The sequence below is a fragment of the Eupeodes corollae genome, chromosome 2 (assembly GCF_945859685.1).
Source record: "Eupeodes corollae chromosome 2, idEupCoro1.1, whole genome shotgun sequence".
In the NCBI taxonomy this organism is placed as follows: Eukaryota; Metazoa; Arthropoda; class Insecta; order Diptera; family Syrphidae; genus Eupeodes; species Eupeodes corollae.
Window position 1 is genome coordinate 65,336,816 of NC_079148.1, and position 23,059 is coordinate 65,359,874.

A 23,059-nucleotide genomic window follows, 5' to 3' on the forward strand; every position below is an offset into this window, starting at 1 on the left:
CTTTTTAAGTTTTTGATTTCAGATTTCTAGGAGAGTTAAAATCGTTTGTGCGGTCACGCACCAAATTTTTGAGACGCACCACTCTATCAGCTGATAACTAACGGAATTTTGATTTTTTTTTACTTTTTATTTTTTTTGTATGCTTCTAATGTGAATAAATAATGTATAAAAAAATGATGGTTAAATTGTTGCTTGCTTTTTTCTACAGCACTTCAAAAATTACCTAAAATTCATGTCTCTAGACCAGAATACCCCCTTAAGCGTTTTTCCAAGATAAAAGATGCATTAAGTCTTTATGCCAATTACAACAATATTGAACCAATTTTGCCAGAAGAGTGGAAAATAATTGAAAGCTGCCTTGAACTACTCAAACCTTTTGAAGAAGCTACTCGTGAAATGGGCAGCTCTCAGGCACTTATATAATTTGTGATTCCTATAATTCAAATGCTTAAGAAATAACTTGATGAATACTTATCAAAACCATCGGACACTGATGCCATTCGGCTGGCAGCCTTAAATCTGAAAACTTATTTTTCAACAAAATTTTCATCTTTGCAAGAGAACGATTTGTATGCAATTTCAACATACTTAGTCCCTCGCTATAAGCATACATTTTTCAAACCCATCACAGAGGCAAGAATAAAAGATTTAATTCTAAAGATGATAGATGATCCATTAAGCACCAGTTCTCCTAAGTTGTCACCAAATGCAAACAACACAAAAAAGGAGAAAATGGATGAGACTTTACATTCGGAACCAGGAACGTCCGATTTAAGTCACAAGGCTTGCTTCAGAAGCGATATGGCAATGATGCTAGATTCATCAACTGAAGACGAAGGTGAAGAGAATCTGATAACGCTAGTCCCGAAGCACTTCTCCGAAGGGAGTTGGCATGTTACCGAAATAAAAAAAGACTAGAATTGGATAATAATCCACTTGATTGGTGGAAAGTCCATCAAACAGGCTTTAAAAGGCTCTCCAAAGTTGCAAAGATAATCAATAAAATGTTCCTTTAATTACGGACTTAAAATTGTTTTTATTTAATAAATTCTAAAATCCGCATCTGTATCATAGAGGAAATATATTATTCACCGATACAGAAATGGAAAGCGTTCACCTCGAATAAAATTTGAGGGTGTTTCAGGTAGGACGGGTACCGGTCGCGAATCTAGATAATATATTTCCTCTATGATCTGCATCTGCATCCGCCGATGTAAGTCTCAAAAAATCCGCATCCGCTTCCGTGTCAAAATTTGTACTTCAAACAGTTCTTTCGAATTTTTGGGGTTATGGAACGCATTCTTAACATCCCCCTTCTCAAAAACCTTGCAAAAAAATAAAAACTTCCTTGCTCGCAATTCACTTCAATTTCCTTTGCCATATGCCTTTTTTCAAAGAATAGTACCTTGCGTGGACTGCAGGTTAGTAATTTTGCTTCTAAATGACGTCTTCGTACTGTGACAAGTGCTTTAGAATTGTTGACCTTAAAAACAAGGACACTTATGAACGCTATATTCAGAAGAAATGTGTGTACATATAGAGTGGGAAAAGCTGAGTTCCTTGAATACAAACAGGAACTTAATAACAGGTTAATTTTGTCTACACAAAACTGCGTCTTTAAATTATTGACAATCTTAAAAAGATTGACCAACGCTGCTAATATTATATACACAGAATGGGAAAAATTTGGTCGAAATTATATTAAAATCATTTTTATCAAAAAATTCAAATTCAGATTATCAACTGCTATGAATAAAGTGCAAAGATTCATAGTAGCATTTTGACATTTTTTCATTGATAGAAATGTCAAATTGTGATCACATCAATAACAGGAAACAAACATTTGGCAGATCCAGACGACTTAAGGGACTAGAAAGTAAGGAAAGTTTTTAGTATCTGATTGGCTAGCTACCAAAAAATTGCCTTCCAATTATGTAAGTCAACTTTTTTTGGAAAGTTAGTCAAGAAAAATCTCCCGAACTATCAAGTGAAGTTAACTTATGTCAAAATGACAATTGATCATGTTTTTTTATTCAACTGAAAGCTGAACTTTATTACTCTGTGATTAACTTATTTTCTGAACAATTCCATTTAACGTTTTGTGTAAAAGGGATCCTTGTAAAATTGGAAAAGAAATAAGAAATATTTCTTAACAATACAAAATACAAGTCGTGAAGGACTTGAAGCTTGCGTGAGGAGTGTTTTGTAGACAATTTTTTTTTATAATAAGCGCACACTCAAAGGGATATACTACCCTTATTATGGAGACACAGGTGAGCACTAGGAAAGGGAGAGAGGGGTTAAAAGGAGATGTCGGTGCACATTGGTTTTAAATTACTGAATATTGCAATAGCTGGGAAAGACAGAGTATGTCAAGGCATTCCACATTCGCATAGTACGGCTAAAGAACGAATCTCTGTACTTGACAGTACGACGAAGTTAGGCTTGAGGGTATATTGATGAGCATTCCTAGAAGCGCAAAGTATTACAGTTGAACTGTTTAAGGGATGGAATGCAGCTGGCTATTTCTCTAGAGCTTAAACCAATAAAATAACGGTAAAAGAAGGTGAGACAAGAAACATTTCGACGATGTTCAAGTGACGTAAATGATCTTATGATGGTAATATCACCAATCAATCTAAATGCTCCACGTTCAATACTATCGAAGAGGCTTAGGTAAGTTGCAGGAGCACCAGCCCAGATATGGGAGTTATACTCAAGCTTTGGGCGTATATAAGTCTTGTAAATAACAGCCAGATCAGAGGGGGAGAAAAACTTCTTGCATCGCCTTAGAAAACCCAAACATCTTGCGGTATCTTTGGCGACATCGCGTATGTGATCATTCCACAAAAGGTGGTAGGTGATACACATACCGAGCATATCGAGATGTTCAGTCTCCTCAATGCAAGTGCCAACTATTGATAATGGCAAGGGGGGTATATCTCGCTTTAACGATACAAGACAGCATTGCGTTTTCGTAGCATTAAATTCCACGCGGTTTCTTCAGATCAGAATTTAATGAGCTTATCATATTTTGTCGTTGCAGTTCCACATCCACAGCAGAAGAGGGGTGTTAATCTGAAACCGAATATGAAAAGCTATTAGTACTATCGTCAGCGAAACAATGTATTGGATTAGAAGTTGCAGACAGGAGATCATTAACAAAAATGAGAAAGAGTGTTGGAGATAAAGAGCCCTGGGACACACCAGCATTCATTTTGTGGTTTTCAAACATGAACCCATCCAATGCCACTTTTATTGAACGATTGGAAAGGTAATTACTAATCCAATGAAGGAGGGATTCATGAAAACCGAAAGCACACATTTTCCAAACCTTGTCAAATGCTTTTAAAATATCAAGGTCAACTATCTTATACTTTCTCCAAAACTATGTAAAGATTTGTTCCACTGTTCGGTGAGATGAACCATGAGATCACCAGTGGACATATTGCTACGAAAGCCGTACTGTCGGTCATTAAGAAGCTTTCGATCTTCGAGATATTTCTTGAGCTGATAATTAATCAGCGTTTCCATGACCTTAAAAAGAAGGGACGTAAGCGCAATTGGTCGGTAATTAGATGGTGAGGAAGATTCGCCTTTTTTGGGAATAGGCTGAACAAATGCCGTTTTCCATCCGCTCGGAACGAGACCTGAGGAGTAGGACAGATGAAAAAGCTTACACATTGGTTCTGCCAGCGTTGAAGAACACCTCTTCGGAACAAAAGCGGGGATACCATTCTGATCTCTAAGGACTCTTGCCACAGTACGAGTGCGAAAAAAGATTGGTCCCATAGAATTACTAACTCGCTCAAGTACAGGCGGAGTCATAACACTCACTGGCAGCGTAAAATTGGCAGTGAACTGCCTAGCAAAGAGATTTGCTTTCTATAAAGAGCTAACAAATGGAGTGTCATTCACAACGAGCGTAGGAACCGAGGAAGAGGAAGAATTCCTCATATTTTTTACAAGTGACCAACAATTTTGACTGCCTTTGGGACATTGCAGTATTTTTTGCCTTAATTTTTGGTCATGTAAAAATTTGGTCCGTCGAATATGGGCGTTGCAGGCCTTCCTGGCTTTCTTGAACTTATTCCGGTTTTCCTCAGTTGGATTGGATTTAAAACAACGCAAACTTACCTTCTTGACCCTAATAACCTCTTTACAGCTCGCATCAAACCATGCATTTTCCTTAGGTCTAATGCTTTTAACCCTGTTCGGGATAAAAGTTCTCATTCCCAGGAGAATCAAACTTGTGATCATATCAGCGCTGGCGTCAACTTCACTATCGAGGAAGCATAGTGACCAGTTAAATATTCTGAAGTTAATATTTAGACCGTCCCATTTGGCTTTCCCGTATTGCCAAACGGTTCTCTTTCTTTAACTGGAGAGTTCTTACACGAGAAATTTGCTGATACGACACAATGGTCAGATGTGCCTAGAAGAGATAGAGCACTAATAGTGTACTTAACAGGGTCAGAGGTAAGAAACAAGTCAAGAGTGTTTTCTGCGCAACCTACCACGTCCGATATTCGAGTGGGCTCATTGACCAGCTGAGTTATGTGGTTTAACTAAGCGAAGATCTCAAAACACACTCCTTCTGATGTTGACTGTCCTGAATGTTGAAGCTATGAAGAATTGTGTACATTGAAATCGCCCGTAATAACGATTTCAGTGCGAGAATAGGACGAAGCAATTCTTTGAATGGATTCAGACAAAGCATCAAATTCACGAGAAGTTGATACCCTGTCTAAATTTGGGCTTCGAAAAAGGAAGCAATAGTGAATGATTTGCTCATTTATGGGAAATTTAAACCAAATGAAATTAAAAAATGAATTGGTGCAAGGACCATATTGAGGTAAGAGCTGATAAGTAACATCATTCTTAATGTATATGGTAAGACCATGGTGGAAAAAATAGAGGCACTAAGCTATACCCATGAATAAAAAATTCAGCAGGATCGGTCCTCTCCTACTTGGGTTTCACTTAGTGCCAAAACAGCTGACCTGTATGAAACAGTATGACGGTATGCCAACAAAAATTTGTTTACCAGATTTCAATACATCACCAATCGCTGCAACTTTTCTTGTTTTTTTAAGTGATGCTAGTTTTTTATTATAAATTTTACAAAGTATTCATTTCATAGTGTTGATTATTTTTTCTTTCTGAATAGTTTCTCTTTCAAGAAACGTTTCAAGTTTATTCTAAAATTACATCCCTAAATTTTGGATTTATGGTAAGTGAAAATGTGGTATTAAATGCACATTCTGCCAGATCGAAAATAAAATACAATGGACAACTTCATGCATTTTGAAATAATTTATTTGCTGTACGTTTCCATTGTTATATTGTCCAGGTTTTCAATTTGAACTCATCCATTTTACAATAAGCACGTGCCTGAATGCTGCCATTAATTTTCACTGTCAAATATTTTTCAATGTTATTCAATATTCCTTCAACGTTATTCAATTTTTATTCGTAATTCGTGTCTTCAAAAACAAAAAGTTGATTCATTTTGCTTTCATTCAATAAAAAACATTTCTTCTCGTTGCGTCTCGAACTTTATAGAAATATAAATATAAATTGTTTGTGTACTTTAGTCAAACAATGTGCTACTTCTAAATTCTAATTAAGAAAAAATAAAAAGCTCCAAGCAAAATTTAACCATAGCAGAAAGTTCTGCTCTGCTTTGTTCCGAACTAAATTTCATAAGTGACCATAAAAATAAAAAAAACATACAAAATATACTTGGATGTTAATTTTACACAAACTGACCTAGTTAATATTTGCAAAAATAGAAACAATCAAATAGCAGAGATCTGTTCCACATCTAAAAATGTAAGTTCTACAAATAAATAACATTTTGTGTATTTTTACTGCATAAATAATTAAACAAAAAAAGAAAACAAACAAGTCATAGCTCTTCCTCGTTGAGTGGAAGTGGATTCTCCCCTCTCTCATTTGTATATTGTATTTCTAATTCGTGATAGTCTGCCTTCCTATTAACAATCTCTACTGCGTAATCGCTTTGTGAAAATTTTGTAATTTAACATTCCACTTAGAAAATAGTTTCTTGTGCAATATCAAATAGATTTGCCCTCGTACTCATTTTGGAAAGTATTTTTAGATATTTTTTAGGAGCAATTTGGATTTCAGACTTGTGGAAAAAGTCTCACTTACATTAACATTAGTAGTGAAGTGGTGCATCACCTCAAAGTCACAACTCTCAGACAGTGAGCGACTCCATTGCCAGGTTCTTTGTGTCTTTAAAGACAAAGCAAAGCTCAATTGTTTCCTGAAGTCCTCTTTTCTTTCACCAGCAACGACGACGCAATAATGCCAGCTGATTCAGTTTCAAGGTAAGTCTGGGATTAATACCATTTTTGGAAGATATAAAACTTGTATTGGCAAATGTAGTGGTAAGTGGTGTCATTGACAGACGACGATGACTACGATGAGGACGGTGAAACAGGAATTATATTGCAACGATCGTAATCTCAATGTTGTCGAGTCGTGTCGTGTTGTTAAAAAACTTGGGGAATCAACAAGCAAAATGAAAATCAATTTATTGTTCAAACAGTTGAATACTCGTATGAAAGAACAAAGAGATTATAATTGTCGGTTTGTTTTCTAACTGAGGGTCGGTCGGTAGGTTGGTGTCAGTTTCGGGTTGATGTGTTTAGGTGGGTTGTTTCATTAGGTGGTAAAAGTTACCCATACCCACAATAACAAAGAACTTTTTTCAATTAATTGTAAGTTATGTTTTGACTTAAGTTTATTGTTAGAGTGCTTCAAGCTGTAAGGTGTTTATTTTTATACAAAAGTGCGTTAGAACTTAATTAAACATAAAACTAAGTAAGTACCTGCCTACCTACATAAAATTTGTTTTCAACATGAATTTGACTTGAATTGGAGTTTTAAACAATGGATATTTATCATTTTTCTAAAATCCAAGTGAATATCAAAATAAATTCAACTTTTATAGTACCCGTGGGCTTATGGTTACTGCATTCGTCTGTCATGCTAGAAGTATTGGATTCAATCCTTGCCTATGCCTCCTAAGGCTTAACAGTTACTGCGTATTGGGTGAGTCTTGTCATGAAAAGTGCTTTCTCAAATTAGGCATTCGGATTCGGCATACAACTGTACGTCCCCTTTATGCCTGACATGACTCGCACACAGGAATAGTTGAGAGCTGTAAGTCACTAGCTCCTAGTTCTCAACTGATTATTTTTATTTATAATACTTAACTTACTTGAGATGCACTTCAGAGTTATTGCGCTGTTCAGTTGGGCTAGATTCAAAGACCGTGACCAAGTCATCTCAAACGTTGTAAATTATCCTTCTGGCTAAATTTAAGTCGCAGTACAGCCCGTAGAGCTCTTCATTCTATCTTCTCCTCTATTACTTACTTACTTACTTAAGGTGGCGCTACCTACAGTCTGGGGCGAACCTGGGTCTCAACCAACATGCGTCTCCAGCCAGCTCGGTCCCTAGCTAGCTGTCTCCAGTTTCGCACGCCAAGTTTGTTGAGGTCCTCTCCCACCTGGGTGCGCCACCTGAGTCCCGGTCTTCCTCTTCTGCGCCGTCCCTCGGGATTGGATTCGAAGACCTTCCAGACTGGAGCGTTGATGTCCATTCCCTCTACATGACCTAGCCATGTAAGCCGTTGGACTTTAATTCTGCTAACTAGGTCAGTGTCGCTGTACAGTCCGTACAGTTCGTCTTTATATCTTCTCCATTCTCCATCTATGCATACGGGACCGAAAATCACCCGAAGAATTTTTCTTTTTTTGACAGCGTCCAGGCCTCAGCGCCATAAATGAGAACCGGGATGATGGTGGTCTTATAGATTTTGATTTTAGGTGCTCGAGAGAGGACTTTACTTGTCTATTGCCTTCTAAGTCCAAAGAAGCAGCGATTTGCAAGAGTTATTCTTCGTTTGATTTCAGCGCTGATGTCGTTGTCTGTGTTAATAGCCTTGCTTAGGTAGACAACGTCCTTAACTAACTCAAAGTTATAGCTGTCCATGGTGTCGTTTTGTCCAAGACGTCGTTGTTCAGTGTCCTTTTTTGATGACAGCATATCCTTGGTCTTGCCCTCATTGAGCACTAAACCCATCTTCTTCGCTTCCGTCGCAATGCTCAAAAATGCTCCCGTGATATCAAGCTTTGATCTTCCAATTATGTCAATATCATCTGCGTATCCGAGTAATTGGATGGGCCTTTGGAAGATTGTGCCTCTAGTGTTGACGGTGGAGTTTTGCACAATTCTTTCCAGAACGATGTTGAAGAAGTCGCATGACAGTGCATCGCCTTGTCTAAAACCTTTTTTGACATCAAATGCATCGGTAAGATCTTTTCCGACATTGATAGAGCAGCGTGCATTCTCCATCGTCATTCTGCACAAACGGATAAGTTTGACAAGGATGCCAAAACTAGACATTGCTCTGTAGAGCTCTTCTCTATAGATGCTGTCATACGCGGCTTTAAAATCGATAAAGAGATGGTGGGTATCGATTTGAAGTTCCTGGGTTTTTTCCAAGATCTGCTGTAATGTGAATATTTGATCGATAGTGGACTTTCCTGGTCACACTGATAAGGACCAATCAGGTTGTTGACGGACGGCTTCAGACGTTCACATAATACGGCAGAGAGGATCTTATACGCAATGTTAAGGAGACTGATGCCTCTGTGGTTGGCGCAATTTAGAGGATCTCCTTTCTTATGTATCAGGCATACTATGCTGAGATTCCACTCATTGGGCATGCTTTCTTCCGAACATATTTTGCAGATGAGTTGGCTGCTGCTTGCTGCTTTGAATAGTTTGGCAGCGATGCCTACAGCTCCAGCAGCTTTGTTTGACTTAAGTTTAGATATAGCTTTCTTCACTTCGTCAAGGTCGGATAGGCGAAATTGTTGATCTGCGTCGCCTAGGATGAGTGGTTCTATCTCCCTTACAGCGGAATTCGGTTCGTCATAGCCGTTATATAATTTGGAGAAGTGGTCTTTCCATATTCTCAACATCGACTGCGGTTCTACTACGATGCTCCCCTGATCGTCTTTACAGGCTTCGGTTCGTGGCTGGTACTCTGGGAGGTTTTTTTTACCTTTTGGTAAAATTTACGACTTTCATTCCTGTTGTGACATCCCTCTATCAACTCGATCGTGCGCTTCCCATGCTCTATTTTTTTCCATCTAAGAAGCCGGTGTTCCTCTCTCCTCTTCTGCTCGTAGAGCTCTCGAGCAGCTCTTGTCCTTTTGTGCAACGCCGTTTTGTATGCCTGCTATTTCGCTCTGTGCGCTTGCCGCCATTCGTCGTCAAACCAGAAGTTTTGCTGTGGTGGCCGTCTGAAACCTAGCACTTCAATGTTTCCAATGGTTTTCAATGCTTAATGCAGGCAGCATAGGACTCCTTAAGAGGTTGTTGCGGTTAGAGACTCGATCGGAAAAGGACATGGCAATGTCTTGCGATTGAAGTCGTCTAACGTCGAATCTTCTCACAGTACTTCCTTGTTTTGGCTTGGATCGGGATATCCGTAGCCGTACCTTGGCTACAACGAGGTAGTGGTCCGAGTCAATGTTGGCCTCTCGGAATGTTCGGATATCCTGGATACTGGAGAAGTGTCGTGCGTCGATTGCAATGTGGTCAATCTGGTTGACGGTTGATTGATCAGGAGATTTCCATGTCCCCTTGTGGATATTAAGATGCGTGAACTGAGTACTAGCTACCAGAACGTCTCGCCCCGCAGCGAAATCGACCAGCCTAAATCCGTTGTCGGAGGTAGTGTCGTGCAGGCTGCATCTCTCGATTATGCCACCAAAGATGTCTTCTCTTCCTAGCTTGGCATTAAAATCTGCTAAGACAATTTTAATGTCATAGCCAGGGCACTGCTCATATGTCTTGTCCAAGAACTCGAAGAATATGTCTTTGGTGTTTTCATCTTTCTCCTCTGTTGGGGCATGTGCGCATATGAGGCTTATGTTGGCGAATTTAGCCTTGATGCGGATTGTCGTGATGCGCTCGCTCACGCTGTTGAAACTCTAGACTTTTTGCCTGAGTCTAGTTCCAACCACAAATCACACCCAAATAGACGCTATCTTTGTTCACTGTAGCAGTCGCCGTAGTATACATAGCAGTCTTTTAGTTTGCGTTTGCCCGATCCATCCCATCGCACTTCTTGGATGGCGGTAATATCTGCCTTGCAGCAGTTTAGGGCTTCCGCTAATTTTTCGGCTGCACGCGTTCTATTAAGGGACCTAACATTCTACGTACAGATCCGAAGATTGTTGTCCTTATTTCGTTTTCGTGGGTTGTCAACAGTGAATCCATCCGTATCCGAGGCTTGTTGGTGCTTCGCAACTAAAGGTTTTTTTTTACGTGGCCAGGAAGTCACCCCGACGGCACAACCCCCAACCGGGAGGGCCAGATCCTAAGTATAACTCCAAGGATGGGGAGCCAGATAAACCACTCCTATAAGGTGTTCACTAAGAAGTTCAACCTTAATGGAACTGTAGACGCTACCGTTGATTACATCTCGAGAATTCGTCCGCTGCCGTCTGGATAAGGAGAGGTGCCTTAGTGGAAACACCTCTCCCCCTCTCTCGTTTGCTACCCCCAACAACTCTCCACTGGGGTTAGAACCCAATCTCCAGTTGAGGTACTAGGCACCCGATATTCACCGCGGGGAGGTGAGAGTAGGAGTTGATAGACAAAGGTGGGTTTTGAGAAAAACCTGTGGACGCTTGTGTCCTCTTGAATGCACATGTCTACCATTTGAACATCCTTCTCCTCTATTAGCCATCTATTTAAACGGGACCGTAGATCAATGGAAGAACATTTCTCTCGAAACATCTCAAGGTCCTTTATATGCTTTTTTCATGGCTGTGCTTTTGTGCCGCTTATGAAAATGAGGATTATGATATTTTTTTTATGTCAAAGCTCTGTTCTATTATTTAAAAGACGATGTTAAAGAAATAACATGACAGTACTTGCTTGAAACTTTTTTTACATCCAAAAATTCGATAAAGTTTTTTTCAATCGTCATAGTCATTTCGCACTTACAAACGAGTTTAACATGGATGCCATAACTTGATATATAGAAGTCATTTGCAACTATCATCGCCTATCAAAAACGAATATTTAGACTTTTTAATAATGATTTCAGCTGTGCAAAACATTTGCAACTAGTGGCCATTTCTTCTTTCGTCTCAGTTTGATAACAGCTAATCTGATGTGTGTATATTGTGAAGAGACGAATTGGGAGCAACATTTTTAAGTACAAAAGTGGAATAACATTCCAAAACGATTATTAACAACCTTATAGCTCCGATGATCCCCAAAAGATAACAAAACTAAAGGGTACCCAATTAAATATTAACATTTCCTTTCCTTGAAGTAAGAAAATAGTTTGAAATTTGGTTGTGAGATCTAAATCGCAAATGTTTTTCACAGCAATTTTACCAACTATTAAAATATTTAGTTATTTATTTTTTGTTTAAGTAAACAGTGTAAATTTTGTTTTTCAACAATTTAAACGTAATTTTGCTGTTTTGTTTTCTAAACAATTTTTTTTAATGAAAAATATTAAAGGTTCTAGTTGTTTTGCACAGTACTGTAGCTCTATACAATTCGTCCCTGTAGAGTGTAGTTGGTGCCATATCAATTCCTAGAAAATAAAGGTGGCTGTTTGATTTGATGTTATGTGATTATTTGATCGGTTTAAAGCCGAACTGATAAGTAGGAATTAGCTTATTGCCGAAGTGTCTGCAGGTACTCCGTTTTTCAGGACCTGTACAACTTAAGTTTTGGTCTTTTTTTCCAAAAACACAGGGTACCTTAGAAATTAAGAAATCCCCCAAGATTAACTCTTGTGCCATGAAGTAATACACTGATAAATCGAAATATGAGCAGTGGGTGTAGGATTTTGAGCCTTAAACCATACTCTCAGTACCTATGAGGCAGTCCCCTACCATCCTCTAGGTAAAAGTTAACGCTATATATTAGGGCGCACATTTAAATTAGTGGGAAAACTGAATAAGCTTCGCAAGTATAACAATGTCGCACTTAATTCGGTATCGGGTTTTGTTAGATTCCAAGGCAATAATAGAGAATATCAGACTAACTTAATGGAGAATACCAGAGATTGTGATCAAAAGTAGAATCAAATTTAATGAAGAATCCTAAAGATTAAAACTTTGTTATAAACTCTTAACTCTTAGACAAGCTACTTGAAAACTTGAATTTTATAAATATGGAACTCCGAATTTTCCTAATCATATGAATGACTTCTTTAATAGACTTCTTGAAGAAGAAGAAATTCCAAAGAGTTTCTTAAAAGCATGGATCTGTGCTATTTTAAAAAAAGGGGATTTGCAACTTCCGAGCAACTACAGGGGCATTTCGATTCTGCCGTGTCTTAGGAAAATATTCACCCATCTTTTATACCAAAGGTTGACAAAATGGGTTGAAGAGAATAAACTCCTTAGTATTTTCCAAGCCGGCTTTCGAGCAGGATTATCTACAATAGACCATATATTTGCTCTTACAAGCATAGTTAAGAATTGTTTTGAAAAGAAAAAGAAAATTTACGCCTTTTTCGTTGATTTTCAGGCGGCGTTTGACACGGTGAACAGAGACTCTTTAATATATAAATTATCTACTTTGGGTTTATCCACTAAATTTCTAAATTTGTACAAACTCCTTATAACTGGCACCTCTGCTGCAGTCTGGAATGGAAATTCAATGTCTGACTTTTTTAATACAACATGTGGTGTTCCTCAGGGATGTGGATTGAGTCCCATTATGTTTTCACTATTTATTGACGATGTATCTAAAGATTTTCCGGGTGGAGTCATCGTCGGTGATACACTTATAAAGATGCTTTTATACGCGGATGACATCGTTATTTTGGCTGATAACCCCACATCTTTACAGCTTCAAATTAATATACTCATAAGATTTTGTGATTTGTGGGATCTCAAAATTAACGCCACAAAGTCAAAAATAATGATTTTTGAAAGTACTCTGCGAAGAAGAGCTCCCAATGAAAAATGGTTTTTAGATCGCGAACCGTTAGAAATAGTATCTCAATACAAATACTTAGGTTTTCTAATAACGTATAACCTTGATCTCCGCCCTCATGTTAAAGAAAAATGCATTCCTGCCAAAACAGCAATAAATCTCATGTGGAGTAAATTCTTTTGCAATAAATATGTCGATGCTACTGCTAAGTTTAGAGTATTTGATGCAACTATAAGAACGTGCCTTTGTTACGCAGATCAAGTTTTTGGCTATCGAAACATGGAGGAATTCGAAGTTGTTCAACGTTTCTTTTTCAAACGCATTTTCAAACTAGCTAGTTCAACTCCAACGTATGCTATCCACGTAGAAACCGGTATAGCACAAATATTCCTAGGCAATTTAAAATCAAATGCGGACTATATTGTTAAAGTTATGAATAGACCTGATACAAACCTTCACAAAAAATAATGCAATACGCACTCCGATCTCAATTATCGCCTTTTAAAGAATGGTAAGAATTGGCTAATCGGCATTGCTTTAATCTAAATCTTAATAATACACCTCTAGCCGATTGGAAAAAAGTTTTCTATAAATGCATAGTAAAGATAGATAACTCTCTTTATTTACAGTGTTTGCATAGAGCTCAAACTTCTAGCACTAGACTCATATACAAAACACTAAACCACACACTCTACAGAAGTAATTATTTTAACGAAAAATTATCTATTAAGCAAATGAGCCTTATTTTTAATGCAAGAACTGAGATGCTGAACTTAAACTATAAGCCACATAGAGCAGACCTTGATCCAAAATGTACTTTGTGCAACCGTAATGAAATTGAGGATGTGTACCACTTCTTAGCTGTTTGTCCAATGTTACAGGAAATTAGAAGGCTTTACTTTTCACAAAACATTCTAACACTTGAATATACAAAGCAACTCTTAAATGGTAATCTCGATTGGAAACCCCTATGCTCCTATATTAGTCATGCTTTAGGTTACCGTAACTGTTTTATATAGCTATTAGTTACATATTTGATAATGTGTTCCAATTTCTTTTTTTTTGGTTGTAACTATATTTGAATGTTTGAAGATATAATTCAATTCAATTTTTTTTTTTTTTTTTAAATACTGTACCATAGAATTAAACAAAATGAATAAACAAACTACTATTTTTTTTTAAATTTTTTAATGTATATACAACTCATAGTTTATAACTTTAACTTTTTTACCTAAAATGTAAACTCGAAATAAGTCAACTCAGGCAGACGGCAACATTTGCCATGCTTTTATTCTTAGCTATAAAAAGATTGTACATTTATCGAGAATAATAAAGAATTTATAATAATAATAATAATAAATACTTGAAAACATAATCCAGAGGTGGGTTCTATTTAGTATTAGTCTAAGTTAGAAGAATCTTAAATAACAAGCCTTCTTCCTGGTCACACAATTTTTGAATTTTATAAAATAGAGTAATGTTACACTAGCAATAAAAGAAAAGGGCTACCCTCTCTCAAAAGGAATAATAAAAGGTGGTTAAATTTGAAGAAACACACATTATTTAGCAAAATTATTATCCTCTCTTTTTTATTGCTTGAAGTGCAAGATATGCATTTTGATTTGAACGCCATTTTTAAATAACCCTAAATAACTGAAACGCATTGCTCAATTGTGTATCCTTCCATTGTTCGAATTGAGTTGAAATTTAGAAACGGCAAATGAAATGCAGAGAAAATCTTGACGTTTAGGTCTGGTTCGCATTCAACATCAGCCCTTAAAATTTAACCACCCTTTGGATTGCAAGGTCGCATTGCATAATTCTAATAATTCATTTGTTCTTTACTTTTGATGTAAAAGTACATCTTAAATTATAGAAGTAACTTTGTGGCGTGTTTAACTTTTTCTTTCGGAACAAAGCTAAAAAACTTTGTAAAACAAAAATATTTCTAAAAAAAAAATACTCAATACTCACAGGCGTATACAATCTCAATTTATAAATTTGTTGTTAATTGAAATTTGTTGAACTTTTCATTTTTCCCGTAGGAGTTTTCAAGGTCAAACTTACAAAGATACACAAATGAACTCCCTCTTTATTTTTTAAACTTTATTGACGTGATTGATAACTGTTGCTATTTTGTTTTAATATAGAATGGATTCCAATAGTTCGACCAATGAAGGAAAGAACATGGAACATATTTTAAGTTCTTCTCCTGTTGCTACAAGCATGAGACTAAGGACAGATAGTGAAGGATCTGATCAGTAAGATACAACAATCCTCCAAATACATACTTTGTTTAATTTTGTTTTCTAAATCTTGTCTATATTTAATTAAAATAGAGCACGCTTCATACTTCCAAGCACCGATGGAAGCCCTCCAAAAGTAGTGACCCTTAATGAATTAACTCATGTTGTTAACAATATTGAAAATATGTCTTTGGTTCATGAAATCGCAGTGAATCCTGAATTCAAGTTTGAACCTTATGAAGCTCCAGAAAACAGGTAACTAAGTAATTCATAATAACCCATGAACCTTTATACTTACAAATTATAATCATATTTGTAGCTTGGAACGTCGTATTAAGGAAGTAATGCACAAAGTATTTTGGGATATTTTACGCGAACAACTAAATTTAGATCCACCCAATTTCGATCATGCCATTCAATTATTAGCCGACATTAAAGATTGTTTCCCTCAAATAATTCCTTCGAGTAATAAACGTGCCTTGGAACACATTAATGAAGTTCTTGATGCAAGTGTTATCCGTCAACAAGCCGAACAGGGTGTTCTTGATTTTAAGTCTTATGCTAATTTTGTTATAACCATTATGGCAAAGTCGTGTGCTCCAGCAAGAGATGAACAAGTACAGAAACTCACTGAAATTGATGATGTTGTGGAGACATTTAAGGGAATTCTAGAAACAATGACCGTTATGAAGTTAGATATGACTAATTATATGTTAAATTCAGCACGAAATGATATTTTGGCAAATTCCGTAGAATATGAAAAGGCCAAGTTTAAGGAGTATTTGGAATACTACAAATGTAAGTTGTGAAAAAACAAACTAAACTTAGTAATAACTTTAATCTTTAGTTGGATTCCCATGCACGGACAGTTGGTTGAGACGCAACCAAGTTCAAGCACAAACTGGAAACTTACTGAGCCCCGATCAAACCATCTACAATGCATACATGGAATTAATGAATTGGTCCGATCCAGACACATTTCCCGAAGTGCTTTCAGTCGATAAGGATCGAATTTTGAAGTTAGGACAAAGGGCTAAACAATTGTGTGCCAGTGCTTCATTAATATCCATCTGTTCAGCCATTCCAATTATTTCCCAACGCACAGCTAATCGCACAACTCTTGCTAAGCAGATTGAAATTCTGTTGCAAAGTGTGTCTAATGAAAAGTAAGTTAACTTAGTTTGGAAGATAAATTGAAAATTTTAAATGTATTTATTTTCTTTTCTAGGGAACTCTCTGAGGCAATTAAAAATATTTGGGTTCACATTAAGTCATTCATTAACACCAAACTTTCTGAAGAGGGTGATAACGAAATGGATGCCACTGCCGAAAGTACACTTAAAACTCAAATTCTCCAAATTGGTAACACTGATTCTCCAGTTTATAATTTACTATGTAAGTTTCATTTATAGTTGTTTTTCTATTTTATAGTAATTTATTTGTTTATTCCTATTTTTTGTTTAAACAAATTAACATTCATTAGGGAAACGTATACATACCTACTTTAGACTTGTGCTAGGTTCAAAGTCTGGTACACCTCCACCGCCACCTGGCTACACTGATTATCAAGATGAATTACAAGCATTTGCTGTTGCCCTACGACGCGTAATTCTCTACAATCATTCAGTATTTGGTGATTATTTCCTTCAGGTGCTAACTAACCAACGACCGGGAGCAGGAACATCCTCTTCAAATTCCGATTCACTGCCAAGTACATCTGCTGCGAACCCCTCAACCGAGCCATCTAGTCAAAATAAAGACGAAGAAACGAAGATGGAGTAGTTGCATTTAGTTGTGCTAATTGTGGATGATAAGTTTGGTTGGGGTTCAAGGCGAAAAAAAAACAAACAAAACAAAGAAGAAACCAGGCGAAAGTAGAAACATACTCTGCCGATGCTAATCATATAACTGACCCACCCAGTAAATGTAAGCAGTGTACGTTCTACGTAAAAATAAGAAGGATACTAAGATACAACCCTGCCATGCTTTTGGAGAGATAAATACCCGAATGGTTGAGATGTTAACAAAAATTATTTTGAAATATATTCAAAAAAAAAAAAAAAAAAAACTGAAACAAAATGAAAAAATACAATAATTTATGTGCTAAAATAAATAAATTACTTTGATAAACACAACACTAACAACGAACACAATATATTATTATTTATTTTCGCTCTACACTTTATTTGCACCAACTTTTTTTTTTGTTACTATAAGCAAGGAAACCTTTTAAGAGTGTGCGTGCAATCATGTTTATTTTTTTTATTAAGGGCAAGACTTAAATTCTTCTTTTAAATTGTTTTAGGCCAAGAAAACATCTTTCAGGCAATCAGAAAAGAGTGTTAGCTAATCAAAAAAGCAAATAAGATCTTTTTGGATGATATCGGTGATAAGGTTAATTGTCAATCTTTTGATAGTAGTTTTAATGATAACTCTTTTATCCTTTCTTAATCGACGATTGTCCATGGTTAGGTATGGGATCTTCTAAGGTGATTGTTGGAAGTCAATTTGTTGACAGGCGTCCTGACTTTTGTTCTGTCGAACGACTATTTTTGTTTTACGCGATACGAATTCAAATTTTTTCCAAAAAATATCGAATGGAATTATATTTCCCCCGGATTATTTATTTTCCTCAAAACTTTGTGTAGTATTGAACCAAAATCTTTCTTTAAGTTTCAAAGTGATCACAGTCTAATTTCTAGAATTTCCGTCGATATTCACATTTCCAGTTTTCGAAAGAGGGAAACACGCAAAATGTATTCTCTTGAAAACTTAAGTTTAATACTTTCATTCAATTTTTAAGCTTTAATGAGAACCTTGTTTTCTACAAACTTTTCTGAAAATCGAAAAGAAATCTACTAAACCGAAATTCGTAACAAAAGATCTTTTTACTTTTAAGAATTGTAATTAAGGTTGTTAGAAGAAAAATCACGCCGTTTTTTGTATTAGAGAGGGTCCAAAAAGGGTTCATTGTATCCAATAGTTACCTTGAACTTTAAAGTGAAACCGAAAACCTTTAAATAAAATTTGAATTAGGCTTTTGCTGTTAAGATTAAGTAAAGGACATTAAAAAAAATGTGATTTTAGTTGGAATTTTCTATTATATCTGTTCAAGACTTTTAACTCAACAATATTTGTATATTTGGTCCACCCTAGGAATCATACCCAAACGCACATTTACATTGTTGTACGTACTTCTAATAAATATAATAAATAGTATAAATCATCTTGCCCTTAAAAAATAGTTATTTAAAAATAAACTTATGAACTTTAACCGTTTAGACAATGTACCAATCCCCCTCCAACCCCCATAACCACCACAATAATTTGTGATATTTTCCTTTTAAATTTAAGAAGAAACAATAGAATACATTTAACACTACTAATACTTTAAATATTATATTATTATTAATTTAATAAATACGTACATTATGAATATGTACCTCATTTAATAAATACTTATAACCGTTTATAAATTATAAGGTAAAAACATTCAATTGTGATTTTTTTTAGACATATATAAATAATCTTATTAATTATTGTAAGGTGCAATAATAAGGATATTCATATCCCATAAAAATACAGCAAATTATTTTATGAGAACGAAGTTGTTTTATTTTTTGTCTTAAGATTAGATTGCTTTAGATTTTTACAGTCTTCTGTTAACTTTTGATTTTATGGAATTCCGAAACTCAAACACAAGTATTTTTAAATTGCTGGATTTATTTATTTTGTGTGTAATATTCAAACCAATGAATCTTATGTTTTATATACATTTCCAAACAGAAAATACTCTTGACTTGTTTCTTACCTCTGACCCTGGTAAGTACACTATTAGCGTTCTATCTCCTCTAGGCTCATCTGACCATTGTGTCATATCAGCAAATTTCTCGTGTAAAATAAAAAAAGGCGAATCTTCCTCACCGTCTAATTACCGACCGATTGCACTTACGTCCCTTCTTTCCAAGCCCGTGGAAACGCTGATTAATTATCAGCTCAAGAAATATCTCGAAGATCGAAAGCTTCTTAATGACCGACAATACGGCTTTCGTAGCAATGGGTCCACTGGTGATCTCATGGTTCATCTCACCGAACAGTGGAACAAATCTTTACATAGTTTTGGAGAAAGTAAGATTATTGCACTTGATTTGAGGGTTTGGCATCAGGCTCTCTTATCGAAAATGAGTGCTTTCGGTTTTCACGAATTCCTGCTTCATTGGATTAGTAATTACCTTTCGAATCGTTCAATACAAGTTGTATTGGATGGATTCAAGTCTGAAAACCATAAAATAAATGCTGGTGTGCCCCAGGGCTCTGTTTTATCTCCAACACTCTTTCTCATTTTTATTAATGATCTCCTGTCTGCAACTTCTAATCCAATACATTGTTTCGCTGACGATAGTACTCTTAGCTTTTCATATTCGTTTTCAGATTCACACCCCTCAAATGGTAGACATGTTCATTCAAGAGGTCACAAGCTTCCACAGGTTTTTCTCAAAACCAACATCTGTCTATCAACTCCTACTCTCACCTCCCCGTGGTGAACATCGGGTGCCTAGTATCTCAACTGGAGATTGGGTTCCAACCCCAGTGGAAAGTTGTTGGGGGCAGCAAACGAGAGAGGTGGGGAGAAGAATTAGCGGAGGCCCTAGACCGCTATAAAGCAGATATCACCGTCATCCAGGAAATACGATGGGATGGGCCGGACAAAAAGAGGATGAAAAACTGCGATGTATATTATGGTGACTGCTACCACGAAAACCAACAGCGCTTATTTGGATGCGGCTTCGTCATTGGAGCCAGACTAAGGCAAGAAGTCTTGAGGTATAGTTGCATCAATGAGCGCCTCATGACCATACGCATCAAGGCTAAATTCGGCAACATTAGCCTGATAAGCGCGCACGCCCCCACAGAAGAGATAGATGACAACACTAAAGATATGTTCTTCGAGCTCTTAGACAAAACATATGAGCAGTGTCCTAGCTACGATATTAAATTTGTCCTGGGCGATTTTAATGCCAAGCTAGGAAATAGAGGCATCTTTGGTGGAATAATCGGGAAGAATAGCCTGCACGACAACACTTCCGACAACGGATTCAGGCTCATAGATTTTACTGCGGGGCGAAACGTCATGGTAGCCAGTACGCGTTTTCCACACGTCGACATCCATAAAGAAACTTGGACTTCTCCAGATCAATCTACCGTCAACCAGATTGACCATATTGCGATCGACGCCAGACACGGTATGTTAAAGACATACCGTGTTTGGCGTCGGAAAGTGGTACATCCAGCATAATGGATGTACGCACTTTCCGAGGAGCTAACATCAACTCGGACCACTACCTCGTTGTAGCCAAAGTAGCACTTCGGGCTTCCAGATCTAAGGCAAAAAAGGGAGGTGGTGGGAGAAGGTACAACGTTGAACGGCTACAATCGCCAGAGATCGCCAAATCCTTTTCCGACCGAGTTACAAGTAACCTCTCTCGAAGTTCTCTGTCACCAACACAATTTATCGAAAACAATTGGCAACATTGCCAAGATGCAATCAGAGAAGCCGCCTCTGAAGTGCTGCTGAAGCTCGAAAGTTTTATGAACAGGTGAAACGAAATTCACAGGTACAAAAACCTAGAACCGAAGGCTGCAAGGACGAAAGTGGAAACATCATAGTGGAACCGCAGTCAATGCTGAGGATATGGAAGGACCACTTCTGCAGACTGTATAACGGCGACGAAGGATGATCCATTCAATATAGACGACGAAAGCCAACAATCCCGTCCTCCCGACTTAGACGAAGTAAAGATTGCCATATCTAAGCTGAAGTCTAATAAAGCCGCTGGAGCGGATGGCTTGAATGCCGAGCTCTTTAAAGGAGCTGGAGATAAGTTGGTTAGGAGCATGCTCCAACTTATGTGTAAGATATGGTAGGAAGAAAGCATGCCCGATGAATGGAACCTCGGTATTGTTTGCCCGATCCTGAAAAAAGGAGACCCTCTAAACTGCACCAACTATATAGGAATCAGTCTACTTAACATCGCCTATAAAATCTTCTCTGCCGTATTATGTGAACATCTTAAGCCCATCGTCAACAACCTGATAGGTCCTTATCAGTGCGGTTTTAGACCAGGAAAGTCCACAGTTGATCAAATATTCACATTACGGCAGATCATGGAAAAAACCCAAGAACACCAAATCGACACCCACAATCTTTTCATCGATTTCAAGGCCGCATATGACAGCATCTGCAAAGACGAGCTGTATAGAGCCATGTCTAGTTTTGGCATCCCTGCAAAACTCGTCTGTTTGTGCAGGATGACCATGTAGAATTCACTCTGCTCCATAAAGGTCGGAAACAACTTAACAGAACTTTTCGATGTCAATAAAGGTTTTAGACAAGGTTTTATAACATCGTACTTGAAAGAATAGTGCAGAACTCACACGTCAACAATAGAGGCACGTCTTGGTCAAAACGTCACCATCGACAGACGTAACTTTGAGGTAGTCAAGGACTTCGTCTACCTAGGCTCCGCTGTAAACGCAGAAAAAACACCAGGGATGAGATCAAACGCAGAATAACTTTTGCTAACCGCTGTTTCTTTGGACTAAGAAAGCAATGGAGTGGTAAAGTCCCCTCTCGAGGGACCAACGTGTTGCTACATAAGACCCTTATTATCCCCGTCCTGCTATACGGTGCAGAAGCATGGACTATAACAAAAGCGGATGAAAGCCTTTTGGGTCGGTTCGAGAGAAAAGTTCTTCGTGTGATCTACGGTCCCGTATACATCGAAGGAGAGTGGAGAAGAAGATGGAACGACGAGCTGTACGGGCTGTACAACGATGTAGACTTAGCTAGAAGGGTAAAAGTCCAACGTCTAAGATGTCTGGGTCAAGTAGAGCGCATGGAAACCAATGCTCCGGCCCGGAAAGTCTTCGAATCCACACCCACAGGACAGCGCAGTAGAGGAAAACCGTGGATCAGGTGGCGCGTACAAGTGGAAAGTGACCTCATCCAACTTGGAGCGCGAAACTGGAGATATCTAGCTAGAGACCGAGCTAGATGGAGAAGTTTGTTGGGTGAGGCCCTAGTTCACACAGGACTGTAGCGCCAGTAAGTAAGAGTTAAACTCATGGTTGTATTGCAGGTGGAGCTTATGGGTGCATTGTTTTTGTTTAGAAGGTGTTTGTGAGTTGCTGAGGTGTGACCAAGTCTTAAGCGGATGTATTTAGAGATTTTTTGTTTTGATACGTTTGTAGGGTATTGAGGGTAGGTTTTGTATTCGTTAACTATTTTTTACAATGATGGTGGAAAAGGCTCCATTTGATTTTTTGTTTTCCTCTCAAGGTGTTCAGTATTGAATTTATACACTGGTGATTTGTTGGTAGAGGTTGCTGCTTTATCAGCTTTTTCCTTTCCACTTGTATTAGAATGTCCTGGAGTCCACATCAGTTTTATTTTATTCGGCTTCATTATTATCTTGTTCCTTATCGCGGAAATAAGATCTGAATCGTTGTTTGGATTTTTAACTGCTTTCAGGGCCAATATGCTATCACAGCATATTACGAACTTATCATTGGAATTCCTTATTGATTTGGTTGCTTGCAGAATACAAACGCTTCTGCGGTGAAAATAGAAGCATATTCCGGGAGGATTGCAATATTGAGGATTTGGCCATCTTCAAATGTGACTGCAAATGATGTATTATCTTTTGATTTGGATCCATCAGTGAATATAAATTTCCAGCCTTTAGTTTTAAGTTCTGATGAGATACTTGAGAACAGTGATTGGTATACTGCAT

The 23,059-nt window shown here is 37.3% G+C and overlaps 1 protein-coding gene across 4 annotated transcripts; it reads left to right on the forward strand.

The window, feature by feature from the left end:
- The first annotated feature begins 5,501 nt into the window (after nt 1-5,501).
- LOC129944705 (T-complex protein 11-like protein 1) lies at nt 5,502-18,869 on the forward strand. Of its 4 annotated transcripts, none has more exons than XM_056054335.1 (8): nt 5,502-5,835; nt 6,125-6,356; nt 15,171-15,281; nt 15,360-15,521; nt 15,586-16,064; nt 16,114-16,432; nt 16,495-16,661; nt 16,750-18,869. In XM_056054335.1, the coding sequence occupies exons 2-8, from the start codon at nt 6,334-6,336 to the stop codon at nt 17,046-17,048; spliced, it is 1,560 nt and encodes a 519-aa protein (XP_055910310.1). In that variant the 5' UTR covers nt 5,502-5,835; nt 6,125-6,333; the 3' UTR covers nt 17,049-18,869. The 4 variants fall into 4 exon arrangements, with proteins under 4 accessions (XP_055910310.1, XP_055910312.1, XP_055910311.1 ...); XM_056054336.1 differs by lacking the exon at nt 5,502-5,835 and adding an exon at nt 6,021-6,038; XM_056054337.1 differs by lacking the exon at nt 6,125-6,356.
- The last annotated feature ends 4,190 nt before the right edge of the window (nt 18,870-23,059 follow it).

Coding starts and splice junctions, on each gene's coding strand:
- LOC129944705 (XM_056054335.1), top strand. CDS start 6,334: ATGCCAGCTGATTCAGTTTCAAG. Junction 15,282..15,359: donor GATAGTGAAGGATCTGATCA/GTAAGATACAAC, acceptor TAATTAAAATAG/AGCACGCTTCATACTTCCAA. Junction 16,065..16,113: donor GTATTTGGAATACTACAAAT/GTAAGTTGTGAA, acceptor TTTAATCTTTAG/TTGGATTCCCATGCACGGAC.